The following is a 26,243-nucleotide window of genomic DNA, read 5'->3' on the forward strand; positions in this document are numbered from 1 at the left end:
AGACTCTACAGAGGTAGGGAAAGTATCCAAATATGAGAAATAAACATAGTTTGATCTAAAAATAGAAAAAAGCAAAATATAAAATAAAACAAGCAGAAACTAATGGATATAGAAGCCTCATGTGGTGATTGGCTTGTTGCTGAATTGCAAAGCATGAGCACGGGATCCCAGTAAGAGAGTGGGGGGGTGCAGAGTGTCAGATTTAGGATCAGACGAGTCATTTCGTCACTTCCTTCCTTGATTAGGGTGCATTGACAGTTATATGCCTTCAGCAGGAGAAAAAAATGTGTATTTATTATATCTGATTTTTAATACTTATTTTAGAGGTACAACATATTCAAATCTTCTCTTGTGTATTTTTGGTAGTTTATTTTAACATATTTCTCTCAACCACAGAATGCATAGAATTTTGTTTTCACTACTAAAATTTAATGTGATCACTATTTGCCTTTTCCTGGCAATGCATACCCACCCTCTACTCTTTACAGCCTAACATGATATTTGACTTTCACATTCACCTCTAATTCCTTCCTTCTTCCCCTTCCAGCCTCCTTCAAGTATGAAGCAATCAACCCCTTAAATTATGGTGGCAGGAATAATGTATAGCTAGATGCTTAGCCATTTCCCCAGATTTAGAAATTCAGAACCTGATTGAACGTGATGCCAGGTATCTGCATTCCTAATTTGATGTTCTCAGAAGTAGCCCTTCCTGACAACTGGCAAGACTATCTTGCTCTGACAGTCTGACCCTTCCACTCCAATTAAATATAAAAACAGATCTGAATCTTCTTCAGCCCGTCGTAGTGTCAAGGCTAGTATAACTTCTCTGTCATGTAAAGCTCTTTAAATCAGCCTGCCAAGGAAATATGGTTGTAGTACAGATTTTTAACATTCAGAGATATTCACTCCCCTTTCACTTACAAGGATTTTGAGGGTCAAAGCTATGCATTTTTATTAGATATTATATTATCTTTCAACCTTTGTGAAGATCAATGTATTAGGATGGGGGCGGGGAACGTTTTTCTCCCTCACTGCTAAAGTGAATTGGTCTAAGGGAACTACTAATGAGGATTTTTTTTTTATTTCTTATTGAAAGTTCCCAGTTGACAAAATGAAAAATTGTGATGTAGGAGTTGTATATGATGTTTAAAGTCCATAACACTTTGGAAAACTAAGCATCTGCTCGAAATAGATGAGCTTTTCAGAGAGGGATAGAAGTGGAGAGTTCTCGGTTTTCTTTAAAACATGATGCCTCTGAGAAGAGCTGCAGCATGTTTTAACAAAATAATTTTAAATACTAAGAACTCTTGACTTGTAAATCTAAACAGAGAGACAAACTTTTACAGTTACATCTTTCCATCTATCTGAAATGAAGTAGACTTTTTATTGATTGTCTGATGGTGAGGACTTGTAGCCTCTTTCCGAGGTGTAATATACCCACATCCAAGCTGTTCCCTTGGTCCTCACTCAGTGGCTGTAGCTCCGAAGGTGGTAGGCTTGGCATTCTGCCTTCAACATCCATGGGTTGATGTTATGATAAATCTTTCTCCCAAAAGCCGCTGAGCCCCACCGCCACACGTTCGCTTTATGCCAGCCGCCCGCCTGAGTTAGGGCCCAAATGAATACACAGAAACTTGTATTATATACAATGCTGCTTGGCCAATGACTAGGATTCTCATCTGTTAGCTCAGTCTTAATTATCATAGATCTATATATTTTATAAGACTTATCTTATCGGACGCCTTATTGGTGTCCCTTCTTGCTGGTGGCTCACATTGTGCCACTGGAGGAGGTGAAAGGGAATGAGGGGGGCACTTCCTATTTCCTTTGCTTAAATATGAGTCTCCTTGCTATGTCACTTGCAGCCTGGATCACCACTTCTCTACTACATTTCCCAGAATCCTCTTTGACTCCTAGTCCTGTCTAACTTGCTGTTTCATTGGTCAAACAGAACTTTATTAAACAATCAATAAGATAAACATACACAGAAGATAAACATTCCCCATCAGGTTGATTGAACCTCTTTCTCTTCTGTTTTAAAACAAGCTACAGCCCATAAACCCCATCATTTAACAAAGAGAACCCATAAGAGAGAGACCTAGGATTTTCTTTTAAAACAAACAGGTAAATTTGTTTTAAATGTACAAATTAGCTAGATGTAAGCTATCTTCCTTGTTTTGTTGCTGTTAGTCATAGTTTCATTTTTTTTCACTATGCAGATACCTAAGGGAAACATTTATTTTGGCTCTTGGACTCAGAGGTTACAGTCTGAGTGAGGTGTACTGGCTGAATTGTCTGGGGACTAAGACAAAGCAAAGCAACCTAGGAGGGAAATGTGATAAGGTAAAATTCCTCACTCATGGTGATCAAGATGGAGTATAAAGAAAGGAAGGGGACAAAGCTAGTTGCAGTTCCCAAGGATGTGATCCTGTTGCATTACTTCCTCCTGCTAGGTCCCTTCTACTCAAGTTTCTTGAGTCTCCATAAACAGTGCCAGTGGCTACAGACCAAGGCTTCAGCACATGGGCCAGTAGTGGACATTCACACCCAGGCCACAACAATCATCACTATGAACAGATGCAACTCTAAATGGGAGGTGTCATTTTCTTTAAATTATGGACATTCCCCTTTCTTAAAGCTGGGATTGATAGCATTGTCATCACAGATGCACAGCTGGAGAGAGCATTGCTATCACAGATGCATGGATGGAGACAGCATTGCTATCACAGATGCATGGATGGAGACAGCATTGCTATCACAGATGCATGGATGGAGACAGCATTGGTATCACAGATGTATAGATGGAGACAGCATTGGTATCACAGATGTATAGATGGAGACAGCATTGGTATCATAGAGACCTGGATGGAGACAGTGCTGATATCACAGATGTATGGATGCTATAGCATTGGTATCACAAATGCATGGATGGAGACAGCATTGGTATCACAGATGCATAGACGGAGACAGCATGGGTATCACAGATGTATGGTTGGAGATGACATTGGTATCATAGACGCATGGATAAAGACAGACTGATCTCCAGGGCTCACTGGGCAGTCAGCCTAGCCTACTTGATTCCAGACCAGGGAGATACCCAGTCTCAAAAAAACAAAGGGAGGCAAAAGAAGAGAGAAATGTTCTAACTAAAATACAATCTGAAAACAAAACAAACAAAAAACCGCAAAGCCAACCAAGGTGGGAACTGAAGAAATGGATCAGCAGTTAAGAGCTCATACTGCTCTCCAAGAGGACCCCTACAAAGATGGACTCACAATACCTGTAGCCTCTGGTCTCCATGGACACCTGTACTAATATGTACATGCACACAGAATGACACACACTCAGACATATAATTCAGTGAATTTTAAGGTGGATCTCTGTCCGAACACACAATCAGTAGTTGTCAGCACCAACACAGTGAAAGGTAATAAGTGAGCAGAGAACCACAACAAAAAGAATGAACAAGAAAAAGAATACAGAAGAGAATGGAAGGCATGGGGAGACACTCAAGGCAAAGAAGGGCTTCACAACAATGTGTGCAATTGGCAAGAAAAATAGGAGTTTGATTAGAAAGATAGAGGCCAGAGCATCTCTTCAAAGAAAACAGCAAATTCCAAAGAACAGCTGGGTGGAACAGCACCATATCCAGGGAGTTTCAATTCTTCTGAAATTGTTCCTACTTAGAATCCAAAGAAGAAAGCCCAGGCTTGAAACCTGAGACATCAGCATCTTGGTTAGCCTAGGAAAGGGCCTGAGATATCTGGGCTGTTTAAGGAAAAAAAAAAAAAAAACCTCATATCTGTATGGGCTTTCTTCTATTTGAAGCTATCCTTTGCCGTTGGCTTGTGATAACATTTAAAGACGATAAAAACTCTTTCTTGCTTCATTCTGCTCACAGGCAAGCACATCCAGATTCTGTCATGCCACTCCATTCAGCACTCCAGCAGTGTCCTCCGGAGCCATCTGCTGTCCATGAGAACAAGGCTTCAGAACCCAAATGATATACTTAAACCAGAGCAAAACAAGCTGGAGGCTCATTTCAAGAAACATTGCTTTCCCAAAATGTATTCACTGGGAAAAATCTGCTGCAAAATAGTGAATATTTTATGCAAGTAAAATTAGACCTTCCAACCTGCTCTGCATGACGCATGATTGCCGACACGTACTGCAGGTGATTCTGCCAGAATTGAAGCAATTTCATATTTTTATTAGACGTGTAGTCCAAAGGTCAAAAAGAAGATTTAGAGTCCCTGGTATCCCTTTATATATATTTTTAAATGGATTATTTATTCCCGGTTTTACCACAACATCCCCATCTCTAAGCCATAAGAAATAAAAGTAGGATGAATACAAAGAAAGAAAACCAAATTTTGTATAATTTTTCAAATAGAAATAGCAGCAGATACAACCAAAATAGTAAAATTCAGTTTCTGGGGAGGCATTTTAAATGAAGAGCACATCCTACAAACCCACTGCTTACTGTGCCAACTGCTTGGCCAAGTTGCTGGTCCCTCAGACTTCAGGCCATCTCTTCTTTCTGTGGGCTCTAAATGGGAGCAGTTTCAGGAATGTTGAAACTCTTTGGACACTTGGCGCTAATCTACTTGCGGTCTCTGAGCTTGCTCTGAAGAAATAGCCTGCCCTTCCTCTTCATAATCACTCTCCTACTTTCCTCCCAACTCCACAGATAAGCTCTGTTGTGATGCCCTCCTCCCTCTCCCCACAGCCAACCACACTGCTCATCCCTCCTCTGCTGCTGCTCGGTGAAGTTGGCAGAGACTTTGGTGCTGCTCGTACTTGCTCACATCAATGTCTGCCTTCCCCTAACATGATCTCACTAGAGGAATCTTAGTGCTCTTAATATACTTGCTTTCATCAACGTCTCTCTCACCTTAATGTGATCTTACTTGAAGAATGTCTCCTTTTTAACTTTCACTTGGCATGAGGGATATGTTCAAAAAATATTTGATCAAAGAAACACTAAGAGAATGAATGAGTGAGTGAGTGAATTAATGAATGATGATGAATGAATGAATGAATGGCCGACCTTTGGTGCTCCTACTGGTGTTGTACTTTATAAACTGAAAATTCAGACCTGAAAATTCCCCCTTCTTTTCTTGGCAAGTACATAGTGATTGAAAAGTAAAATTTTTTATTTCGTGTCATTTACCTTACTCATTCATCCAGTTCCCAACTTTGTGCGAACAACTGATTGGCATAGGTCTAGTAGCCTTGAACCTGTGGATTCAAAGGATCTTTCTGCCTCTGCCTCCCAAGTGGCTGTGACTTCAGACATTTTACTGTGCACAGATTTGATATGTAAAACTTTGGAATTGTTTGAGCCACCATCAGCTAAACTAGAGGAAGTGAAATAGTGAGAGTAGGGGACACTGTCAAGTAGTAGGCAGAAGATACGTGCTTTCAAGTGTCAATCTTGTAGAGCTGATGGCTTACATGCTGGATATAAGAGAACTGACTATATGAGTTATGAACAAATAGGTCTTGAAGGATCAATGACTGCCTATACATAACAAAAAAGTTAAAAAACGAAAACTTGGAATAATTCAATAAACACAGGAGTAGATGTTCTCATCTCTGCACCTAGTGGTTATAAACTGTCCTCAAGTTTTAAACACATTAAAAATTCTGGCATTGTTAACAATCCTCTCAGCCAACCACTACCTCTAAAATAGAATCTGCTGTATTAAACTTTTTTTTATAGCCAGACATTTAGGTTTTGGAGTCTGTGGGATGTGGGTTCCTAGCCTGTCCTCACAGAGTACTGCTTGAGTCCCGAGGAACCTGGACTCCTGAGTGCTCAGCATTCCGAGCAGCTGGACCCAAACTGATAGCTTCTAAAGATTCCATCATGCCGTTCCCTCTCTCCTCAGATCACCCTCTCTCACAATAGGTAATCTGAGGTCACAGCTTCACTCTGAGCTGATGCATCAAAACACCACAAACAGCACAGGCCTTGCATCTCCAATCCGCTCAAAGCACCAGGCTCTCTCAAGACACTCTGTGTAAAGTGCCTGTGGCCAGAAGAGGAAACAACCCAGTTTAGCCAGAGTCTTCCTTAGACAGGAGGGAAGGCTACTCTCTCGGTTTAACTCACTGTAGAATTACACTTCGTAACAAATCATGGCATGTTAGTCCTTCACAGAGCCTGCAAGTCCAAAGCCATCAGCTTACAGTAACCCCCATCATCTGTTCAGAGTCAGAAGAAATTAGTGACCAAAGGGGACTGCAAAGTCAGGTAGCCAGCGGGCTTCACAGCAGCCTTCCCTCCTCACTGTTGATTTCCCCAGAGCATACTAGGGTTTAGAGTCCTGCGCCCTTTCCCCTCAGAGACCTATGCACTCTCAATAGCCTTTTTGGAATTTTGTTTCAATCAGGACTTACAAATAACACTAGAATAAATACAGCTTTGCCTTACTTTTTCCAATTTATTATCCTACTAACAGGATCTAAACGCTTTCCAAAAGGAACATCCAACCATGAATAGAGATGGATGGGAGATGGGTCTCAGAGAAACAAAGCTAGCAAATGTGGTATATGCAAATAATTGTATCGTGATTAATATCCTAAAGTGTTAAATTTCTCGATTGTAATGGTAGCAAATGGTAGCCTCAAATAGCTACTTTTTCACTTTACAATTTACACGGTACCTTTTAAGCCATCACTTCTGTACTGGTTTCCACAGGTTTACCACATAGACCTCGGGTTTTTGAACTTTATCAAGAAGAGAAGATTGCATGGTCCAGTCCTCCATAAAGAGGAAGGAGGAGAGGAAAAAAGAGAGAGAAAGGAGAGGAGGCCAGTAAGAAAAAGGGCTGTCCGGAAGACTGAGAAGACTTCTTTAACTCTTTTTATCACCTATTCTGTTGAGATTTTTATCATACAATATAATTGTAAAGCCATAATAGGGTAATATATAAGAATAGCAATAATAGTAGTAGGTTATTAAAAAAACAACTTGCCCATGAAGCAGTCAGTGTTCCAGTTATCGGTGCTGGGATGCAATGGCAATGCCTGTATTTAATTCTCCATGTTATAGTAGCATTGTCTATTTTCCAGCATAGAATAGAAAATCTAATTTAACACGTCTTGCAGAATAGTGTTATTCACTGAATGATGTAGCACCTATGTTCTCATTGAAAGACAATACTGGGAAATAGATGGCAATAAATTATTTTCCAGAGCGACTTAGGAGGAAATAGGTTAAAAGGACCCTGGTTCTTGGAACTTTGAATGGTGTGATAAGGACTGTTTTCTTAAGGGAAACCAAAATTTTGCATTCGCTCGGCTGCTTGTTACATTTAGACAATGAATGAAAATGTGGTGTAATCCCAGGTCTCTAGCATGAGAAAAGGATGAGAGACCCTCTCCACACTTAAAAATTGTTTTAGCAAGTGGGAAACAAAGCTGATGATTTGGCTCTTCGTGTTTATCTGAAATCATTCTAGTCTATCCCCATTCTTCATGAGAAATGCATTTTTATATGAGTTTCAAAAGCATATAATTATTTATCTCATCATCAGAACAGAGAAGGTGGGCTAGCATAAAAACAGAGGAACACAGCAATATCTAACAGTAATTCTGGGAACTCTAGAGCATCCACCCCTCCTCCCCCTCCACTTCCTATCCCACCCCTCCCTATCTTCTACCCGACCAGTCTACAGAGAGCTTAATCCACTTGAAAGCAAGAATCACTTAGTCATGAAAAAATTGAGCCTTTCTTAGCACAAGGCCCAACTGCTGATAGCTCTGAGTTCATAAAATAGCATACCATGAGATCTCAGAGACCAAGGTCCTTGACATAAATACTACAAGTCTGGCACAAAGGTCAAGTATTTCCAAGACTGGGTTTACACGTATGTAGTATAAAACAATACTGTTTGCCATAGATTTTTGTAGTGTTTATCTCATTAAAAATTTTCAGCTTCTTTGTTTCTTTTGTGTTGCTGTAACACTACACCAAATACGGGGGAATTACAAAGAGCAGAAGTTTATTTCTTACAGTTCCAGAGAGCCAAGGAACTCCAAGGTTAAAGAGTCTGTGTCTGGCAAGGGTTTTTTCACTGCAATGTCATCCTGAGCCAGAGGACAGGAGAGGTGGTGTATAGACTTCCCTGTACAAGACAGGGAAAAGATAGAGGTGGGACAAGCCAAACCCAATCCAGTGATAACTAACCCACTCCATGCTAAAAGCATTAATCCATTCATGATGGGAATGTGCTCGTAACCAAATCACCTTTTCAATTACCCTACCATCACTAGATAAGCATTCAAACATAGATTCTATTCTTTGATAACAAAATTTTACTTGTGCTATATTAAGCTGGGTAAGGTATCTCTTCAGGTTTAAGGGGGCCATTTTTAGGACAATGTCAAGATTTTAGGCACAGGATCTAGCTATGTATATTTTTTTTCATATTGGCCAAAACAAGGCTAACCACTGAATTATTGAAAATGTTATGTCAGTTAGCAGAACTGTCTTGGTGCCTCGAGATCTGAATATGCATGTATGTGCTGTATGGTGTGTGTGTGTGTGTGTGTGTGTGTGTGTGTGTGTGTGTGTGTACATGCATGTATGCATGCACTTTTCTGGTAACTATATTCAAGTCCTTGTGTATATTAAGCCAGTATTCCACCACTGAACTACATTCTCAGCCTTTAGGTGTTTTTATTTAATTAAAATATAATTATATCATTTCTCCTCCCCTTCTCCACCCTCCTGCTCCTCTCATATTTGTACCTCCCTCAAATTCATAAACGGCTCTTCTTTAACCACTGTTGTTACATAAACACATAAATGAATCATCATGTAGATATAACCTTCTGAGTCTGTTCAGTGTTGCTTTCGTGTTTATAGGGTTGACGACTCATTATTTATTGGATAACTAATCAGGGAGTTCATCCTAGTCCTTAATTGCTTGTAACTCTTTATCTAGTGGTGGGAACCCAGGATATTGCCTGTATCTATGTTGGGACATCAATTGTTGCTGGAGTTGTTCCGTTTTGTTTAGATAACCCTATTGTGGCAATTCCATGGGTATGGCTTCCCTGTCATAGCTACAAGGCCTCAACGCAGCCTTCCTGGTCCCCTGGCTCTTCCAATCATTCTGCCTCTCATCCATGATATCCACTGACCTTTGGGTATAGTTGTCTTGTATATGTGTCAATTGAGGTTGGGCATCCCACAGTTGTTTATCTGCATTTTGACTAGTTGTCTTTCTCTATAATGGACTCCATCTGTTGTAAAGAGAAGCTTATTTGACGAGGGATGAGATCTACACTTCTTTATGGATATACAAGAAAGTCTTTACAGTGACATTAGAATTATACTGTTTTAAAAGAGTGGTTATAAAAGGTCCTCTTTTAAGAACCAGGGTCTTGCTAGCCATGTGTAGTTGGTAGGGAGGGTCTTATTCCATAGCTCAAATTAGCCTTGAACTCACTGTGTAACCCTGGCTGATCTCAAACTAGTGATCCTTCTTCTGTCTCTTTATTTGAATAAAGATATCATAACCTGTAACTTCTCGTTATAGATGATAGATAGACAGACAGGTAGGTAGATAGATATATTCTATATATGAGAGAAAATATGATATTCAGCTTTCTAAATCTAGCTTACTTTGCTTAACATGATGATCTCCAATTCCATCCATTCTCTTGCTAATAACCTAATTTTGTACTTCATTACTTAATCAAGTTTCATGGTGTACAAATGCCCTTTTTCTTTGGGCTAAACATCAAATCCAGAGAATGAGAGCTAGAGGATTTTTCAAATGTCTTTGCTCTCTCTGGATCATTTCTTTTCACTGTTAAGTCTGTAATTTTACTACCTATCTATTGATTGGCCAGTCCTCTGGAGACAATAGGGCGACATTCTAAAATTTAGATATGAGCTACCTCTGCAATACAGCTAGCTGCATTGTGGGGTTGCTGGGCATGCACAGATATATGAGTATGCAGAGCTGCGAACTCTCTTTTCAGCACTTTAATATCTGCAACCCACTACCTACTTGCTGGGTAACAAGCTTTGAATATAATTTGGGAAACAGAGTTAAAGCTGTGCTAGCAGTGGTTTCAGTAGCCTGTACGTCTCTGACTTCCTGTTCTTCCTTTGTTCCCTAGCGATTAAGCTTCCTGTGTAAGAGAGGGATTAGTAATGAAAGCGCTTCGGAATCCCAGTTAGTCCCTTTGATTAGCGTCTTTTCTTCTAACATACGGTGAAACAACGAGCAATGATTGTGGTTTCAAATCTAAAGAATTATACTGTTTGTTCATTCCTGGAACCTGAAGCAAGCATCTGATGGTTAGAGCTTCCAGAAATAACAGAAAGAAATGAAAGGAGACAAAGAGCACCTTAGCACCCGTGGGTGAAAATGTGTAGACAAGATTAAGTCACAGCTTAAGTTAGTACATCGAATTAAAGGGTGGGGAGCCAGGGAGGTGGGGTGGCTCCATGGAAATCAGAGAACCTGGGTTCCAACTCCCAGGATGCACACAAAGCTGAGTGAGTCAGCATCTGTAATCTAAGCACACCTACCATGAGATGGGAGATGGAGACAGGAGAAGCCCCAGAAACTCCGGGGCCAGTTAGCTAGCTACACATGGCCAAACACTAAAGAGAACCTGCCTTATATGTGTTAGAAGGTTGGGGCTGATACCTGAGGCTCTTCTCTGATCTCATATGGGTGCTCCATACATGTGCTATGACATGTGGGCACCCTCACTCACACACACAAGCATGCACACACATACACACTACACATGAATGCAGAAGATAACTAGACTTCTACTTCCTTTTATGTAGGAAATAGAAACCATGCCCCGGGCTTAAGGGTGTCTTCCTTTTTGCCTAATCTTACCACTAGAAATAAACTATATTTAGTATTCCTTATGAGAAAGAAATATCCTCTGAATGTTTCCTTATCTCTATCACATGTGAGCTCAGGAGCACCCCAGTCTCCACCCACTATTAGATTCCTGCTTTTTGTTACTTTCCACATTAAATGTCTGTCCCAGTTTTTTTTTTTTCATATTTTATTTTAAGATTATTCTGGCTCATGGTTTCCATTTCCAGACAACACTGGGCAAAGAATTTGAAATAAAGATATGCTGTTCCTTTTGTGGTGGTATTTACTTAAACAAGTACTGAAGGAAGTTCTTTTTTTTTTTTTTAAACCAGAATAGGGTAATAATTAGTCTTCTGGAGTTGCCATGAGAAAATACCACCAACTGGGTGTCCTAAACACCAGACATCTTTTCTTTGTAGTTCTGGGAGTCCAGCACCAAGGTGTCAGCAGTTCTGGCTCTTCTGGAAGCTTCTCTGGCTCACAGACAGCTGGCTGCTTCCTGAGGGTGTCCTCACATGGCCTTCTCTCTGAGCCTGAGGATTCTTTGCTGTCTCATCCTCCTCCTGTAGGGACACCAGTCTTATTGGGTTACATCCTTATGGCTTGATTGAACCTGAATTACCTTTCCTTCAAGTCTCTTTTAAGATAGTCACCCTGTGAATTAGGGCTTCAGCTCACAAATTTGTAGTAAATGCAGTTCACAATAGGTAGCAATGCAGCTTGTCAAATGATTTTTAATATCTTCCCTTTGGGAAGAAAAGAAAATCTCAAGAAGGAAGGTGATAGAATTCACCTTTACATGTGGAAATTGTTTGAAATACAAATGTATATGCATAGGTGAATCATTTGGATAAGGATATCTTTTACAAGTCAATGGGTAAATGAACAGAAAGTCACCATTAGCTGCTGCTTTACACTACCCCATAGAACACACGAGGACTTATCAAAGGCAAAGGCAAGTAGGTGACACTGGCTTCCTTGGAGTATCACTTAAGGTTCATTGACAGCCTTTAATCATCTTACTTTTAGTGCATTTGCCAAATGTAACAAACCAAAATACAGAATGCATGTTTCAATTATAGTTCAAGACAGGTGATTGCTTTATTCATTTATGATAAATGTCAGTCTCATTTGATAGTTGGGACACACTTGAAAAAAAAAAAAAAAAAAAAAAAAAAAAAAAAAAAAAAAAAAAAAAAAAGCCTCTTCCATGGAGTATATATACTCTAAAACATTATTTGCTGTTCATCCTGTTTATCTAGGATTCTGATTTAACTGTGGGTTCTGTGGAGTTTGTTGTTTGGCTGGTTGTTTTCCAGCAAACTTAGATTAAAGATTGAATCTTTGGAGGGTATGATGTATGTGTGAAGAGAGGTGCATCAGTTAAGAATGTTTGCTACTCTTCCACAGGACCGGAATTCCATTCACACCATCCATTTCTGGTGACTCACAGCCATCTGTAACTCTAGCTCTGGGATACAAGAAACCCTCAGCTGGCCTCCACAGTCACTGTCACACACATAGCACACACAGAAAACACACACACACACACACACATAAATAAATTTTAAGAGAAAAAAATGACTCCCTTCTCTGGCCCCCACACCCAGTTAAACTACTCTCACTAACTTTATAAATATAATTTCCTGGTCTTTATTCCATTAAAAAAAAAAACTCTGCCCTAAAGCACAGATTTAGACTCCTGTCCAAGCTGCTGCATGATATATGACTACACTATATCACATTAAATATTAAAATTAGTTATGTATCCAACTCTCCAACTAAAGTATTTATGCGTCTCTAGCAATATCTCATCTTGCCGTCTGTATGTTTGCAGTAGTAGGCTTCAGACACTAAGGGTATCAATTGTTCCCTCTGAACGCTAGACTGCTCACTCACCTGTAAAAGCAGAGGATTGGATTCAAGATGTTTTCCCCAAGGGTCCTAACAATTCCTCTCGAGGCTTCTCTGAAATGAAGGCTTCACTGATTATCCCATTTGCCTTATGAAGCCTAAATTGTTCCTACTTCAAATTAATCCTCTTTTTTTCTTTAAGTTCATAGTGCTTCGATTGTTAAATAATTAAAAATTATAGTACTCAGAAATTTCACCTCTAAAAGATAAGTTTACCAACCCTAAATTCATCCAAGGGTGAAAGAAAGTACATACATTTTTTCCCCTCCACTCCTCCCCTACAGTCCCCTTAACACAGATTTTTGTGCAGATCGCCAGCTCAGATGCTGTGCACACGAAAATGCTGATGATGTTCAAACAATCCCGTGGTGGCGGGCTCTGACTGATGGAAATAATTTTGCGGGGAACTGAAGCAGTCTCCAGGGTTTGAGTTTAACGTCAGCAGCTCCTTGTTCTCTACCGCCATCTAGTGGTGCCATGGTCATTCACATCTGTGCAAGGTAGATCTGAGCTGAGATTTTTAAATATTGCCATAAATCAAATGGATGAATTGTTTTATTCTCGTCATCGTAGTAAAAGGAGATTTGCAGAGTGTTTCACCAGATAAAATGTAATAAATGTTAATAAAAGTTGAGTATAACACAATGACAGACGTTAGCATTTAAATGGTATAAATGGATGCAATTTAATCTCTTCATGATGTTCAGATGTAAACCTGAACACCGAAAAAAAATGCAATGTACACTAACTTGTGAAAAAATAATCTCCTCTTCTCTTGTATCATGGCAACGAAGATTTTTTGAAATAATGTAATCGTAGCTGAGGAAAAGCGACAAAATAATGTTTTCCTAAATGTGGAGTTGGTACAGGCTGCTCAGCCCGTTTAACCACTTGTCTTCAATTAGATTGGAGCTTTAGTCTCATTATTATTTATAAACGCAATACAGTGCTTAATGGGTGTTGAATAATATTTAGTTTTTAATGTGCCATAATCTGGAACTTTCTCCAAATGGCATAATAGTGTGTTTAATTGTGTGAATCTAAAGTAAAAAATAATAATAATAAATTTCTCTAATGAATGAAACAAAATCTTTCCAAAGTAAGACTTTTCCCCCATTAAAGCTAATTTTTTCCAAATAACAATTATGGGGGTTGACATTTTAACGTTACCCAAGTTCTCTATTTTAATTTAAAGTGCCAATGCTATTACAAGTGCATAAGGAGTGCAAACAAGAGATATTTAAAAGGAATGTCTGTATCTTAATATGCTTGTGAGCCAACGTGGAAATATCCATTTTTTTTTCAGGGTGGAAAAATCCCTATACGGTGGACAGCCCCAGAAGCTATTGCCTACAGAAAATTCTCTTCAGCAAGTGACGCATGGAGCTATGGCATTGTCATGTGGGAAGTGATGTCCTATGGAGAGAGACCATACTGGGAAATGTCCAACCAGGATGTAAGTGCATGGACAGTTTTCTCATTGTGTGAATCCAAGCACATTACCTTTGAGGGGGAAAATCCTCTTTTAATTCTCTCTCAGATTAACCCCTGTCTTGCCTACTGTTTCACAAGGGACTGGGGGAGAGGGGTGGGCTTGAGAATCTGAGGAACCTTTCACGAAGTTGACTGGGTGAGCTGGGCTGTGGTCCTTGCCTGATCCGAATCCTTTCTGAGACACTCTCAGAAAGAGCAGCAAGAGTGTGCATACCTACAGTTAACCAAAAGAAAGAGTAATGTTGACTTTTCATTTTGTCCACCGGGCAATACGGGGCACCACTGCCAAACCTGTATCGGTGAAGGCTAGATAACACTTAGAAGAAGAGAGAAAGCTTCCGGGCAATGAGCTATCATAGATGTCATCTCTCAAGGTTCTTTTGAGATACATAATCTTTTATTCAATCTCTCTCCTTTTGGGGGGGTTAGGCTTTATCTGTAGCAATTACATTTGTGGTTGATAACATTACAGAACTGAATAGTTCATACACACAGCCTCTATGATCTGCCCACAGTCAGAGACAGTAATCCGAATTATAGATATCCCAACAATGCAAGTGAGGGGAAGGTCAGAGCAGACAATGTATTCTCTCACCACTGCCTCATCTCAGAACTCAGCTTTGTCTAATTAGCTTGCCTTCTTCAATGCACCCTGATGAAGCTATGGTGATGGGAAATGAGCACTGGTGTGATTTTGACTGTCCACAGAGGCAAAGATAGCTATGTGACTGTAAATCATCCCCAAACACACTCACACACAGAGCATAACTACTGTAGCATCACATTCCTTTACTCCAGTTAAAAGCTGACAACCTCCCCACAAACTTTCACACCTCGCCCTTTGCTGGTACGCACTACCGATTGTTCACATTTTGCAAGATTTGTTTTGTTTGTTGAGATCTGCCTGCCTGTACCTCCTGAGTGCTGGTATTTTATAGTCAGGCATAAGCTTGACTAGATGCTGGGCACAGTTGATGCTTCTGCTGACATGGAGTGTTGCTTTTGCAGCTGAGTCCCACCTCATTGTGAGGGTATCTACTGACTGATCATGGGGAATTCCAACATCAGATACCTATAAAGCAGCAGGGATAAGGTCACGTGAGCTTCACAGTCATTGCTCTCCAAAGCACAACATCAAACACAAAGCCAGAATAGCAGGGTCCCCCAGAACATCTGGTCTTACACACAGAGTGTGCTGTAACAGCAACCTCTGTGACACACCCAGCATTGGAGTATTTTAAGGCTAAAATCTTCTATTCTCTGGAGAGGTTTATTTTTTTTTTCAAGACAGGGTTTCTCTGTGTAGCTTTGGAGCGTATCCTGGCACTCGCTCTGTAGACCATGCTGACCTTGAACTCACAGTTCAAGGCTTCTGCCTCCCGAGTGCTGGGATTAAAGGCGTGCACCACCAACATCCGGCCTCTGGAGATGTTTTGTCTAACGGACCTCACTGCTCTTCCTGTGACCCTGTCACTCTGTGTGTGTGTGTGTGTGTGTGTGTGTGTGTGTGTTCTGGGTGTCAGTTCCTGATGATACATTCCTGAACAGGAAACTTTTCCCTTCACTCCAAGAACTTCCACTGTAGGTTGTGGTTTTATTTTTATTGCTTATTTGTACTTATTTAAAAAAGAATTAGCTAAAGTCATGTAAAAACCTAAATTCATGATAATACCTGCTTTATTCTAATGTGAACATTGCTCATGTTTGGACTAAAATAAGCCCTCTAAGGAAATCCCCAGAACCAAGTCCTCTTCAGCACCACTCTCATCTGGAGTCACATGGTAATGGGTCATTGGTGCTTTTAGATTGCAGCCATAGTGAACTTTTAGGGCAATTCATGCCTGGGCAAAGCAAGGAATTGTCCCGTCCTGCGGGTCAGTCATTCAGGGTTCCGGAGGGGGGCTGCCTGAAAAAGTCATGGGCGGGAGAAGAAAGGAAGCCAAGCGGCGCAAAAGAAAGAGGACCAGAGTCTGTCTATGCATTGTCAAGGCTTCCATTTATTGGGGTTCAGACTGGGCTTATATAGCCCTGCAACAAGGAAATTAGGCAGGCGGGGGATAACAGGAAGGAGCTGGAGCATTCTTCTTATCAGCCAGAATATCTTGTGATCTTCCCCAGAACAGTGGAACAGGGAAGCCCCAGGCCCTTTCTCGGAACAGAAGCAATTAGCAGTTCCGTGTGGCCAAACCATCTAATTACAGGTTACAGGAGGCTCATAGAAGGGTTTACAGAGATGGGCTTTAAAACCCATAGTTTAGGGCCCATGGCCCTTAACAAGGAATGACTGTGACTTCTATGTTGGTTGGTTGGTCATTGATTCAGCTTCCTGTTTGGGGCTGGTGATCTCCTGCCCATATTGTGTTTGTTTTAATAGTTATGAGGGAGGCTGGAAATGAGTAAGCAAAAACACAATATGTGACCTAACACTAATGGGAGTAAAACAAAAGAGGGAGATAAGAAACCCCAGACTTGGATTTGATTTATTTTATGAAACATTTTCATAAAAGTCACTCACCTATGACAATAAAAATCATAATTAGTCCTTCTTATTAGACATTCAGAGGGAGTAGTTCTAACAAAAGCCTCACCGAGAGAAAGAGCAATTTCCCAAGTTTTTTGATCCCTAGATTTTCTTTCCTCCTGAGACATGTTGCTGTCACAGACTTAGCAAGCATGACTGTGATGATGTGTACTATGACTCAGTCATGCAAGCTACTTAAACTTTAAAAGTGCCTCAGTGTCATGAATAAATAGAACAACACAGAAATGAGTTGGGTTCCTTCTAACATGCCTTCTAATAGCAAGAGGCTGCAATTTTATCTCTTAAGAGACAGTGGTGGCACTTATCCCAGCAAAGAAAGATCCATGCTCTTCCTTTTCTAGAACAGGGTTCTTCCTATCTCTGTAGAAGTGCCAAAGCATAGACAGGACTGTCACAGGGCAGACCAGGTACAAGAGAGGATGCCAGGCTACAAGACAGAATGCTGAGGAGGACAGCTTCTGAAGGGAATGGCCCAAATGTGCCATTTCAACTCAGACTGCCAGGTAAATTGTTCTTAATTCTTGCCTAGCGTAGTCCAGAGCCTGTTGTCAGCCTCTCCCTGCCTGGATGGTGCCCAACATTTCCCCCAGCAGTTCTGGCCATAGATCTTGATGATTAGCATCCAAGATGAGCATTTAGAGAGTGATTTTGTCCATTAAGCCTCACTTGGCTGCCTGGACTCTATCTGGAACAGGCGAAGATTCTGCAGCCAGGAATCACCTCCTGACTCTGAGCCTGCTCACATCTGTTCTTAGGACCAGGCAGAACTTTTCTCTACCCAGAGCCAAGATAGGTTCTCTGTCACTGTGGTTCATTGTCTTTGTGAGTGACCAAAGAATACACAAAGGAGAACCTGAGAACAGAACCAGGAGGGGGAAACAGTGGAGGCTGGAGTTGGGTAGCCAAATCTGGAAGCCTTCAAATCAACACATTACAAGATGATAGCAGAATGAGCTAAAATCTTTTAGGTATCTCATGAATACCTTCTGCTGCTAAAGGAATGGGAGCTGGAATTCTGTTTAGCTAAACATATTGGAAGTTAGCATATCTGTGATGGTCCCACAACCAGAATTTCCATTTAGAAGCAGAAATAGCTTAATCAAAATTTCCCAACTGCTCTGCCCAAATACTATCTAGTCCCTGTTTGTCTTGCAGTCCTCATTCATTGAGTTGAGGTATAGTTTTACTTTTGACCATTTCCAAAGACTTTCTAAGAAAAGTGATGAGGCAGAGAATAAAAGTCCAACTATGTTCCATTTCAATATTTTATATGCTTTTACCACATTTTGGTGAGTTTAACAAAGCTGTGGGCACAGTTCAAATTGAACAACGTTACGATATTTTATGACTGTTAATGAGTTTAGGAAATTTCAGACAGTTTTTAGGAAATAGTTTTTCTATTCTGCAGACTATGGTGTATTTTATTACAATGAACAATTCTGAGTCTGCAGAATCTGTGTTAGTGAATAATATAATGAGTTTCCCAAAGGTCAGTGGAATTGTACATTAGGGAAGAGAAATGAGAATTTAAAAAAAGGCAGAATGCACAGAACTATCCCATAAAAAAAAAAACTAACAAAATATAATAGCAAGTGCCAGATGCTGAGCCATTCAGCAAGTACTTATTAAACATGTGTCAATCACCGGACCAGGTGTGCATGCGGGGCAAGGATGAGGAACAGGGAAAATCAGTCCTCCTCTGTGTTAAATGACATAAACAAGGAGCAGAAAGACAGGTGATGAACTCTCTCCCATAAAGGGAAGCTAAAGAAGATGAACACACAGCACTAATGAGTGGAGTGGTGCTTAACCAGACTCTAGGAAGGAGAGACAGGCAGTAGATGCTCAAGGTCAGGCAGCAAGTACCAAGTATGCGAACACATCCAGGTCAGAGAAACAAGGGCTAGTGTTCTATGTAGCACACCAAGGTAACTAGTGATTATGCATTCTGGGTTTTGGGTGGTTGTTTTGTTCTGTTTGATTTGGTTTGGTTTGGTTCTCTTCTGTTAGCGTCCTTGAACTATCGATGCAGATTAGGCTGGCCTCCCAAGTGCTGGGACCAAGAGCAGGTGCCATCACACCTGACTTGATTATATGTTTTGTAAAGAACTAGATGAGAGAAGTTTGGAGATTTCCAGAGCAAAGAAATGACAAATAGTTGCAGAGATGGAAATGTTAATTTTGCTGATTGATCGCTACCCACGGTGCACCCATATGGAATTCTCACTGTATGCCAGAAACACAAAAAAGAATTAAGGAGGCATATTGCTCACCAGGGGAATCCATTATTTTGGTGTAAAGATAAAGTTCTGATACTTTATAAGCTCAACACAAATGTCCAATTAGAGCGATGCTTACCAAGGGCGTATGCTGTTCTTTAAAAAAAAAAATGTAATAAAGCATTGTATGACTACAATATAGTTATTTAAAATATAAATACCAAGAAAGTATGCAAACTCTGTTATAGAGAGTTTTTCTGATTATTAATTTAAGCAACCCAACCCAAGCTAACTTGAACAAGAAGTTGTTTTGTTTTGTTTTGTTTTGTTTTAAATCATGAAACAGCAGGTCACTTGGCACAGTTGGATGCAGGATTTTAGTGTTGGCCTGGATTTCCAGACTCTTTCTCTCTAGTCACTGCATTCTTCGCTGCCTCATACTGCGGGGCTCAGGATTCCAGCCTAGCAAAAACAGTATAATGAAATCTTTCTCAAATTCCCATGGCAATCCAATGTTAGAGAAGACTCTGGCTAGCTGTGAGGCCTCTCTCTGTTCAACCTTGACCTAAAGCCCGATCAGGGAATGAGTACTGTGCTCAGCCATGCTAGGTCTCCATGCCGGACTTCTTCATTCCAAAGTGGATGGAGCACTGTGATTGCAAATTTTTCCCATAGCCACATGGAATGAGAGAAGGATTCCAAGTTGAAAGTAGTTGTGCAGCTAGAAGATATGTGAGGTTCTTTGGTTTGCTTGTTTGCTTTCATTTTTGTCCAAGAGCATTTGTCAAGAGCAACTTTATTGTAGTCTGGATTTTGTGTGACACTATATGTCAATAGGGAATTTTTTTCTTTTACATTCAACCTGCTCTTATTCTCTAGGCCCATGAATAACTCGAGGTTCACAATGACTATCACAGAAAGGGAAATGTCCAGTAGAGCACTGGCACAAGATTGCTGGAGCATCATGCCTTGGGGAAGACTATGGAGGCAAAAGGAGCAATGGGTCTCCAGCAGCCAGCCTTGTTTCCCATGGTTTTATGGCACGATGCATCAGATTTTGAACTATGTAACTTTAAGTGTATGACTCTGTACCTGTCAATCCCCATGTGATCAATAACCAGGGTACTCTAGCACCATAGCAACAGAGGGCCTCTGGTCACTGAAGAAGACCAGAAAGTGGCACTATCCATCATGGCTAGCCTTTTCTTGTTCTCCATGATGAAGTGTAGGCAAAGGCCATGTTACTCCTTCCAAATCGATACCCCCAGTTCTAGTCAAGTCAACAGCACTTTCAGTTCTAGCTTAGGGAAACATGGACTCCCCTGGCAGGTCTTCCTCATCCACGTTCAAATGTGCTCCATAATGAGGTGGTGACTAGCCACGTTGACTGTAGATAACAATACTGAGAAGTGACTTCCTGGCTTGAGGCAAGAGAGATCTGAGATCTAAGCTTTGGCTTGCTGGATCTTCTGAAAGCTGGTCTAATCTCCTCTACAAAGCTCCACAGAAACTAGCTGCAGCCCAGTGAGTAAGTCAACCAATCACAGTCTGCTAACAGTCAGGGGTCTGTCCTGAAAGTTGGAGCTGATGCTTATCAGCAGTACCAGCCTCTACATACTAGATTCTAGTAGCATTCCCCTACTAAAATAACAATAACAAAAAAAGTCCCTGTTTGTTGCCTTGTCAGAGATGGGGGACAAAATTACCCCCAGTTAAGAGCTACTGATCAAATAGGTAGGAAGTTCTGAGTTCCAATCCCAGGCCCATGACTAACTGAACACTTAGGCAAGTGGTTTAAGCTTTCTGGTATACCATTTCCTGGAGTTCAAAATAACCAGCTGTAGATATTGAAGAAACAAAAGATAGCTCATATATAGTATCTGGTATATATACATTGTTTAATTAATCATGGGTAGTAAAATCTTTGATTTTATGAATTTTCTATAAATCACCAGTTTTCATTAGACACAGTTTGTTTTGTGAATTTTAAGCATCAAGCTTTATTGATTCATTAAGATATCAAACCACAAGCTGGGCGTTGGTTGCCCACACCTTTAATCCCAGCACTCTAGAGGCAGAGACAGGCAGATCTCTGTAAGTTCAAGGCGAGCCTGGTCTACAGAGCGAGTGCCAAGATAGGCTCCAAAGCTACACAGAGAAACCCTGTCTCGAAAAAAAAAACAAAAACAAAAAAAACAAACAAACAAACAAAAAAAGATATCAAACCACGAAGACATGAAGAAAAGCACTCTAATAACAGAATGAATATTTAAAACAAATTAAAATTTAAAACATGAGAAGATTGAGTCTTTACCTATCAATAATAACCTTGTGTTTAAATGAACACAATTTCTTAGTTAGAATCTTAACAGTTAAGCTTCAAGGTAATTCTCTGGGGTAGATGCCATTATTGTCCCCATTTCTAGATAAGAGCACTGGAGTTTAGAAAGGATTAGTGACCTACCCAGATTGTTGGGGAGCCAAGAAATTGAAGTTCAAGTCCCTGCTTAATCCAAAGTGCATGTTTTTTTACTGCTAACCTGTAAAGTAAACATCCAGGATTCCAAAGAGTCTACATTCCACAACAGCTCTACCTAATGACCAAGGCACCATTAATTATGCATGCCACCCCACCGCACAGAAGTGTTTGCATTGCTTCCTGCTTGCAAAAGGACCCAGACTGGCCTATCACTGTTGAGAAATGTAAAGCCTACTTGCGGCTTTTTGTGCCTCGGTGTTAAAATTTTCTGAAATGCTCTCTCTTGTTGCTACATTTCTTACAAACAATCCAGTCAAATTTTAGTGAATGAACTGCCCCATCGCCCAAAACAATTCTCAGGCAGATTGAAAGTGGGGGAATTTCTTGCTGCTTTTAAGCATGTGAAGTTTATCTTTCATTTCCATAAGGTAGGTCCAGGTAATGTTGTATGCTATTTTCATCCTGAGTCCAAAAGCATTGTAATTTACTACCCAATGGTAATCTATCGTGGGAGCATGAGCTCCAAAGCTGACACACTGCGCTTCTTCTTCACTCCAGTGCTTGTACCAGGTAATGATCTTCACAGGGCGGAAGGGGGGGATCAAAATATGAACAGCAGGAAATAACCAAATCCACAGAGTCAGTAGGTGGGAAAAGGCCAGCCTCACTTAAATGAGAAGTGACTTCTCATTGTTAGTAACACTAACAATCTGACTGCCAGACTGGAAACAAACAAACAAACAAAAAAGCCTTGAAGCAGTTTGAATGGCAGATCCCTCCTGGCTGAGCTATCATTTAGGCTTTACCACTAAACGCATCAGTTTTCTCTAGAAGAAAGACATCAGGGAACATCTCACTTGAGGCTACAAAGAAGCACAATGCTTGAGTTTTTCCTCCTCACTTCTTAAAAGCTTTTGTGTAATAATAGTGAGTTTCCCCATAGGTTACTTTCTGAAGCTCGCTAGAAGGGAGCGAATGGGATGCATCTTCCAGGTTTTTATTTTTGGAGGCATGTCAGAAATTTAAGAAAGGAAGAAAGTATGTTTCCTGTATTTCTTGATTGCCCTCATAATTCTATAACTCTTCTCAGTCAGGGGCCAGCACCGCAGCCAAGACTGGAGGATACCCAGAATCCACTTACGTTGAAATGCAGTGTGATTTTATGACTCAAACAGTCCAGTCAATTTCAACTTTTTCCCCTCTGATTAGATTTTCCAAACTCGACTGTATTATGTAATGGTCCCTGGGTAATGACCTGTGTAAGATACAGTAAATTGCTAAAAACCCATTCCTATTATTTCAACCTTCCGTTTTACAGAGGGAATTTTTGCCTTGATTTGAATATGTATTCTACTGAAGCAATTTTCAAAATGGTCTTCATCTTCTCAACTCTTTGGTAATTCGGACTCTTGGTGCACGTGCATTTGGTTGATAGGCACCATTCTAACTAAACGAACACTAATTGCACCTGCAGGATGGATGCCTGCTTCAGGAATAAGAGTGATAGGGAGGATGAGAAAATGCAGTGAATCACCATGGCTAAATAATTCAGTTAGTAAAGTAAGTCGAAGAAACGGTAACTCATATGTTACTACAACCACAGGACTTTTAGGGGAAAAAATATGGCATTTCTTTTCTAACCCCATGATCAGAAAACTAGATATCCTACAGCATCACAGTGTTCATACACACACACACACACACACACACACACACACACACCAGCTACACTTCCATTTCCACTCAAGAGGAATATATTTGCCATTTTTGATTGATGTTGTTTTTATTTCTGTTTGCTGGGGTCATTTACATGGAGTTGATTTTAATTTTTTTTTTTCCTTTTCAACTGCACTCAGCTACTTTTTCACAGATTTTAGTTGTTTCAGGTGACCAAGGACCTGTAATTTTAAAAGTTGCCTGATATACTTCTGAGTTCAAAAGGAGGTTCCAAAGAAGAAAAGTTTGCTCTTCCCCACAAGGGAAATTTGGGATTTGAGAACATTACCCTCTCTAAGAACACCATGCCAAATAAATTAGTTTAGGACATAGTCTGTATATTTTTAAAAGGGGAATAGTCAGAATAAGGCATCCGGCAAGTAAGAAATTTGTGGTTTTGCCCAAATCTCCCTATTTTTTGTTTACAAGACATATCCTCCATCCCTGTCTGGATTTTTGTTTCCTTCTGGAGACACCCAGAGCTCTTAGGAAACAGTTCTGTTTTAAAACAAATCCTTGCCGGGTGTTGGTGGCACACGCCTTTAATCCCAGCACTCGGGAGGCAGAGGCAGGCAGATCTCTGTGAGTTCGAGGCCAGCCTGGTCTACAGAGCTAGTGCCAGGATAGGCTCCAAAGCTACACAGAGAAACCCTGTCTCGAAAAACCAAAATAAAATAAAATAAAATAAAAATAAATAAATAAAACAAATCCTCTACTAAGTGCAGGGGAGCCTGAGATTTAGAGTAGTTAGCAAACCTCCCTCAGCTTCAGAATCTCTCAAGATATAGCTTCTGGTGTTAAAGGTCCAATTGCAGGCAGAACCAAGCTCTTATTTCTTTATCAGTAACAGTGCCTTGTTTGCAGGTGATGCCATTGTCTTCCATGTTCCTTTATTGACACTGTTACAAGCCAATGTAAAGTACAGAAAAGGCATTAGTTACTTCTGTTCCCAGAAGTGACTTTCTTTTTTATTATTAAAAATTAATTGCATCACTTCCCTCTATTCCCTTTCCCTACTCTGACTCTTCCCATATCTCCCACGCATATACATGCCTCAATCCCTCTCAAATCCCTGGCTTTGTCTTCTTTAGGTGTTGTATGCTATCTAAGTACGTAGATACAACCTGCTGGGTTAATTCTGTATCGAGTACACAAATTCACGTACACAAATTCAGGATGCACCACTGGACAATGGATAACCAACCAGAGGCCCCTCCCTAGGGGAAGACTACTTTTCTAGCTCTCAGCATTCCTTAGTTGCCTGTAGGGTTACAGCCCATGAGATTTCCACATTAGTGTGTCTATTTGTACTGTTGCTCAGGTCTTATTTAGGTAGCCATATTGTTGAGGAATCAGAGCTGTAGCCTTCTTGTCATTTCTAGGAGTTACAAACTCAGTGGATTCCCAGGTCTTCTAGCTCATGTAGTCTTTCCACCCAATCTTCTGCAATGTTCTCTGAGCCTTAGGTGCAGGAGTTGTATTGAAGATGTATCCACTGGGGCTGAGCATCCTACGATCAGTTGTTGTTTCTGTGATGGTCTCTATCTGCTGCAAAGAGGAGCTTCTTAGTGAGCTTCTTATGCCCACTAAGTGTGGGCATAAGTATTTAGAATGCAGTTAAGATAGGGGTCCATACCAAGCTGATGCAACCCACAGAAACAGCTGACATGAACAAGGGAGAGCTCTTGGTCCCCAGACTGATAGCTGGGAAACCAGCATGGGGCTGATCCAGACCCCCTGAATGTGGGTGTCAGTGAGAAGACCTTGAAAATCTATGGGGCCCCTTGTAGTGGATCAGTACTTATCCCTAGCATAGGAATGGACTCTGGGAGACCATCCCACATGAAGGGATACTCCCTGAGCCTAGACACAAGGGGGCCGGCCTAGGCCCTATCCCAAAGGATATGACAGACTATGAAGAACCCCCTACGGAAGGTCTCACCCTCCATGGGGAGCAGATAGGGTATGGGATAGGTAGGGTATTAGTTGGGGGGGCAGGAGAGGAGGGGAGGGAGAGAGACCTGGGATTAACATGTAAAATAATCTTCTTTCTAATTAAAATAAAAAAAGAAGTATACTAATTTAGTAAAGTAGGGGTAAAGAGGTCTTCTCTAAGATCCATGACCTGCTCGCCACTGGGTACCGGGCATGATTTCCTTTGTGTTGAGTTGACTTCAAGTACAATTAGATAGCTGTTAATTACTTCCAAGATATAAGTGCCACTATCGAACCTTTATGGCATCTGGCCGTGCTGGCCATTGTTGATGTTCACAGGCATCACAGACCGATAGCTGTCCTGATTGCTTCCCTCCATTGGTAACTTCCATAGCATCTTCTGGGGCTATGGAACTTAGTCCTTGGGGGAAAACCCAGAGATATAATTCCTGCATTTGTGTATGCATAGCCTGAGAAAAGGCAATAGAAAAAATACAACAAAAGTAATAGATGCAATAGTAGAGGCGAGTATAAGGCCCAGAAGCATTTAGAAGTGATGACTCGGTTAAACATTACATTTTATAAACTACAAAGTGATTTTTTTAATTTACTGAAAATACTAAGTTTAGGGCCCAAATAAAAATGCTAAAGTCAAATTAACACGTATAATGACAAAGGATAACATGGTCAGCAGTATTCATGTTTGCTTCATGGTATAACATTTGAGAGGAAAACATTCGATCATGAAAATCAAAACCAGTATCTGAGGAAGAGCAGAGAAGACACCTGAAAGTCACAAGGAATTAAATGCAGGTCCTTGTTCTGCCACATAGCAGCTCTGAGAATTTAAGCAAGTCTCCCCACCTCCCGTTTATGATGTAAAAAGGCATGATAATAGTAACCTCCAGACGGAGTAATTTTAAGCAGTAAACAAACAAACAAAAAAGGTATAAGGACCGAGCACATAGAAAATACTCAATAAAGGCAACCTTTTCCTCCTGACATGGCTTCACTTGTCACTGTTTTATTCTATGCACTTCTAATCACATAGAGAGGCAAATTGACTCTCACACTCC

At 40.6% G+C, this 26,243-nt stretch overlaps 1 protein-coding gene across 1 annotated transcript in view; it reads left to right on the forward strand.

The window, feature by feature from the left end:
• LOC113830699 (ephrin type-A receptor 6) overlaps window positions 1-26,243 on the forward strand; it is an 818,688-nt gene that overhangs the window by 776,788 nt on the left and 15,657 nt on the right. Inside the window, exon 15 of the mRNA XM_035444430.1 lies at window positions 14,089-14,238. Coding sequence (XP_035300321.1) covers window positions 14,089-14,238 — 150 coding nt within the window. The remainder of the gene's footprint in view (window positions 1-14,088; window positions 14,239-26,243) is intronic.

The sequence above is a fragment of the Cricetulus griseus genome, chromosome 4, assembly GCF_003668045.3.
Source record: "Cricetulus griseus strain 17A/GY chromosome 4, alternate assembly CriGri-PICRH-1.0, whole genome shotgun sequence".
Taxonomy (NCBI): domain Eukaryota; kingdom Metazoa; phylum Chordata; class Mammalia; order Rodentia; family Cricetidae; genus Cricetulus; species Cricetulus griseus.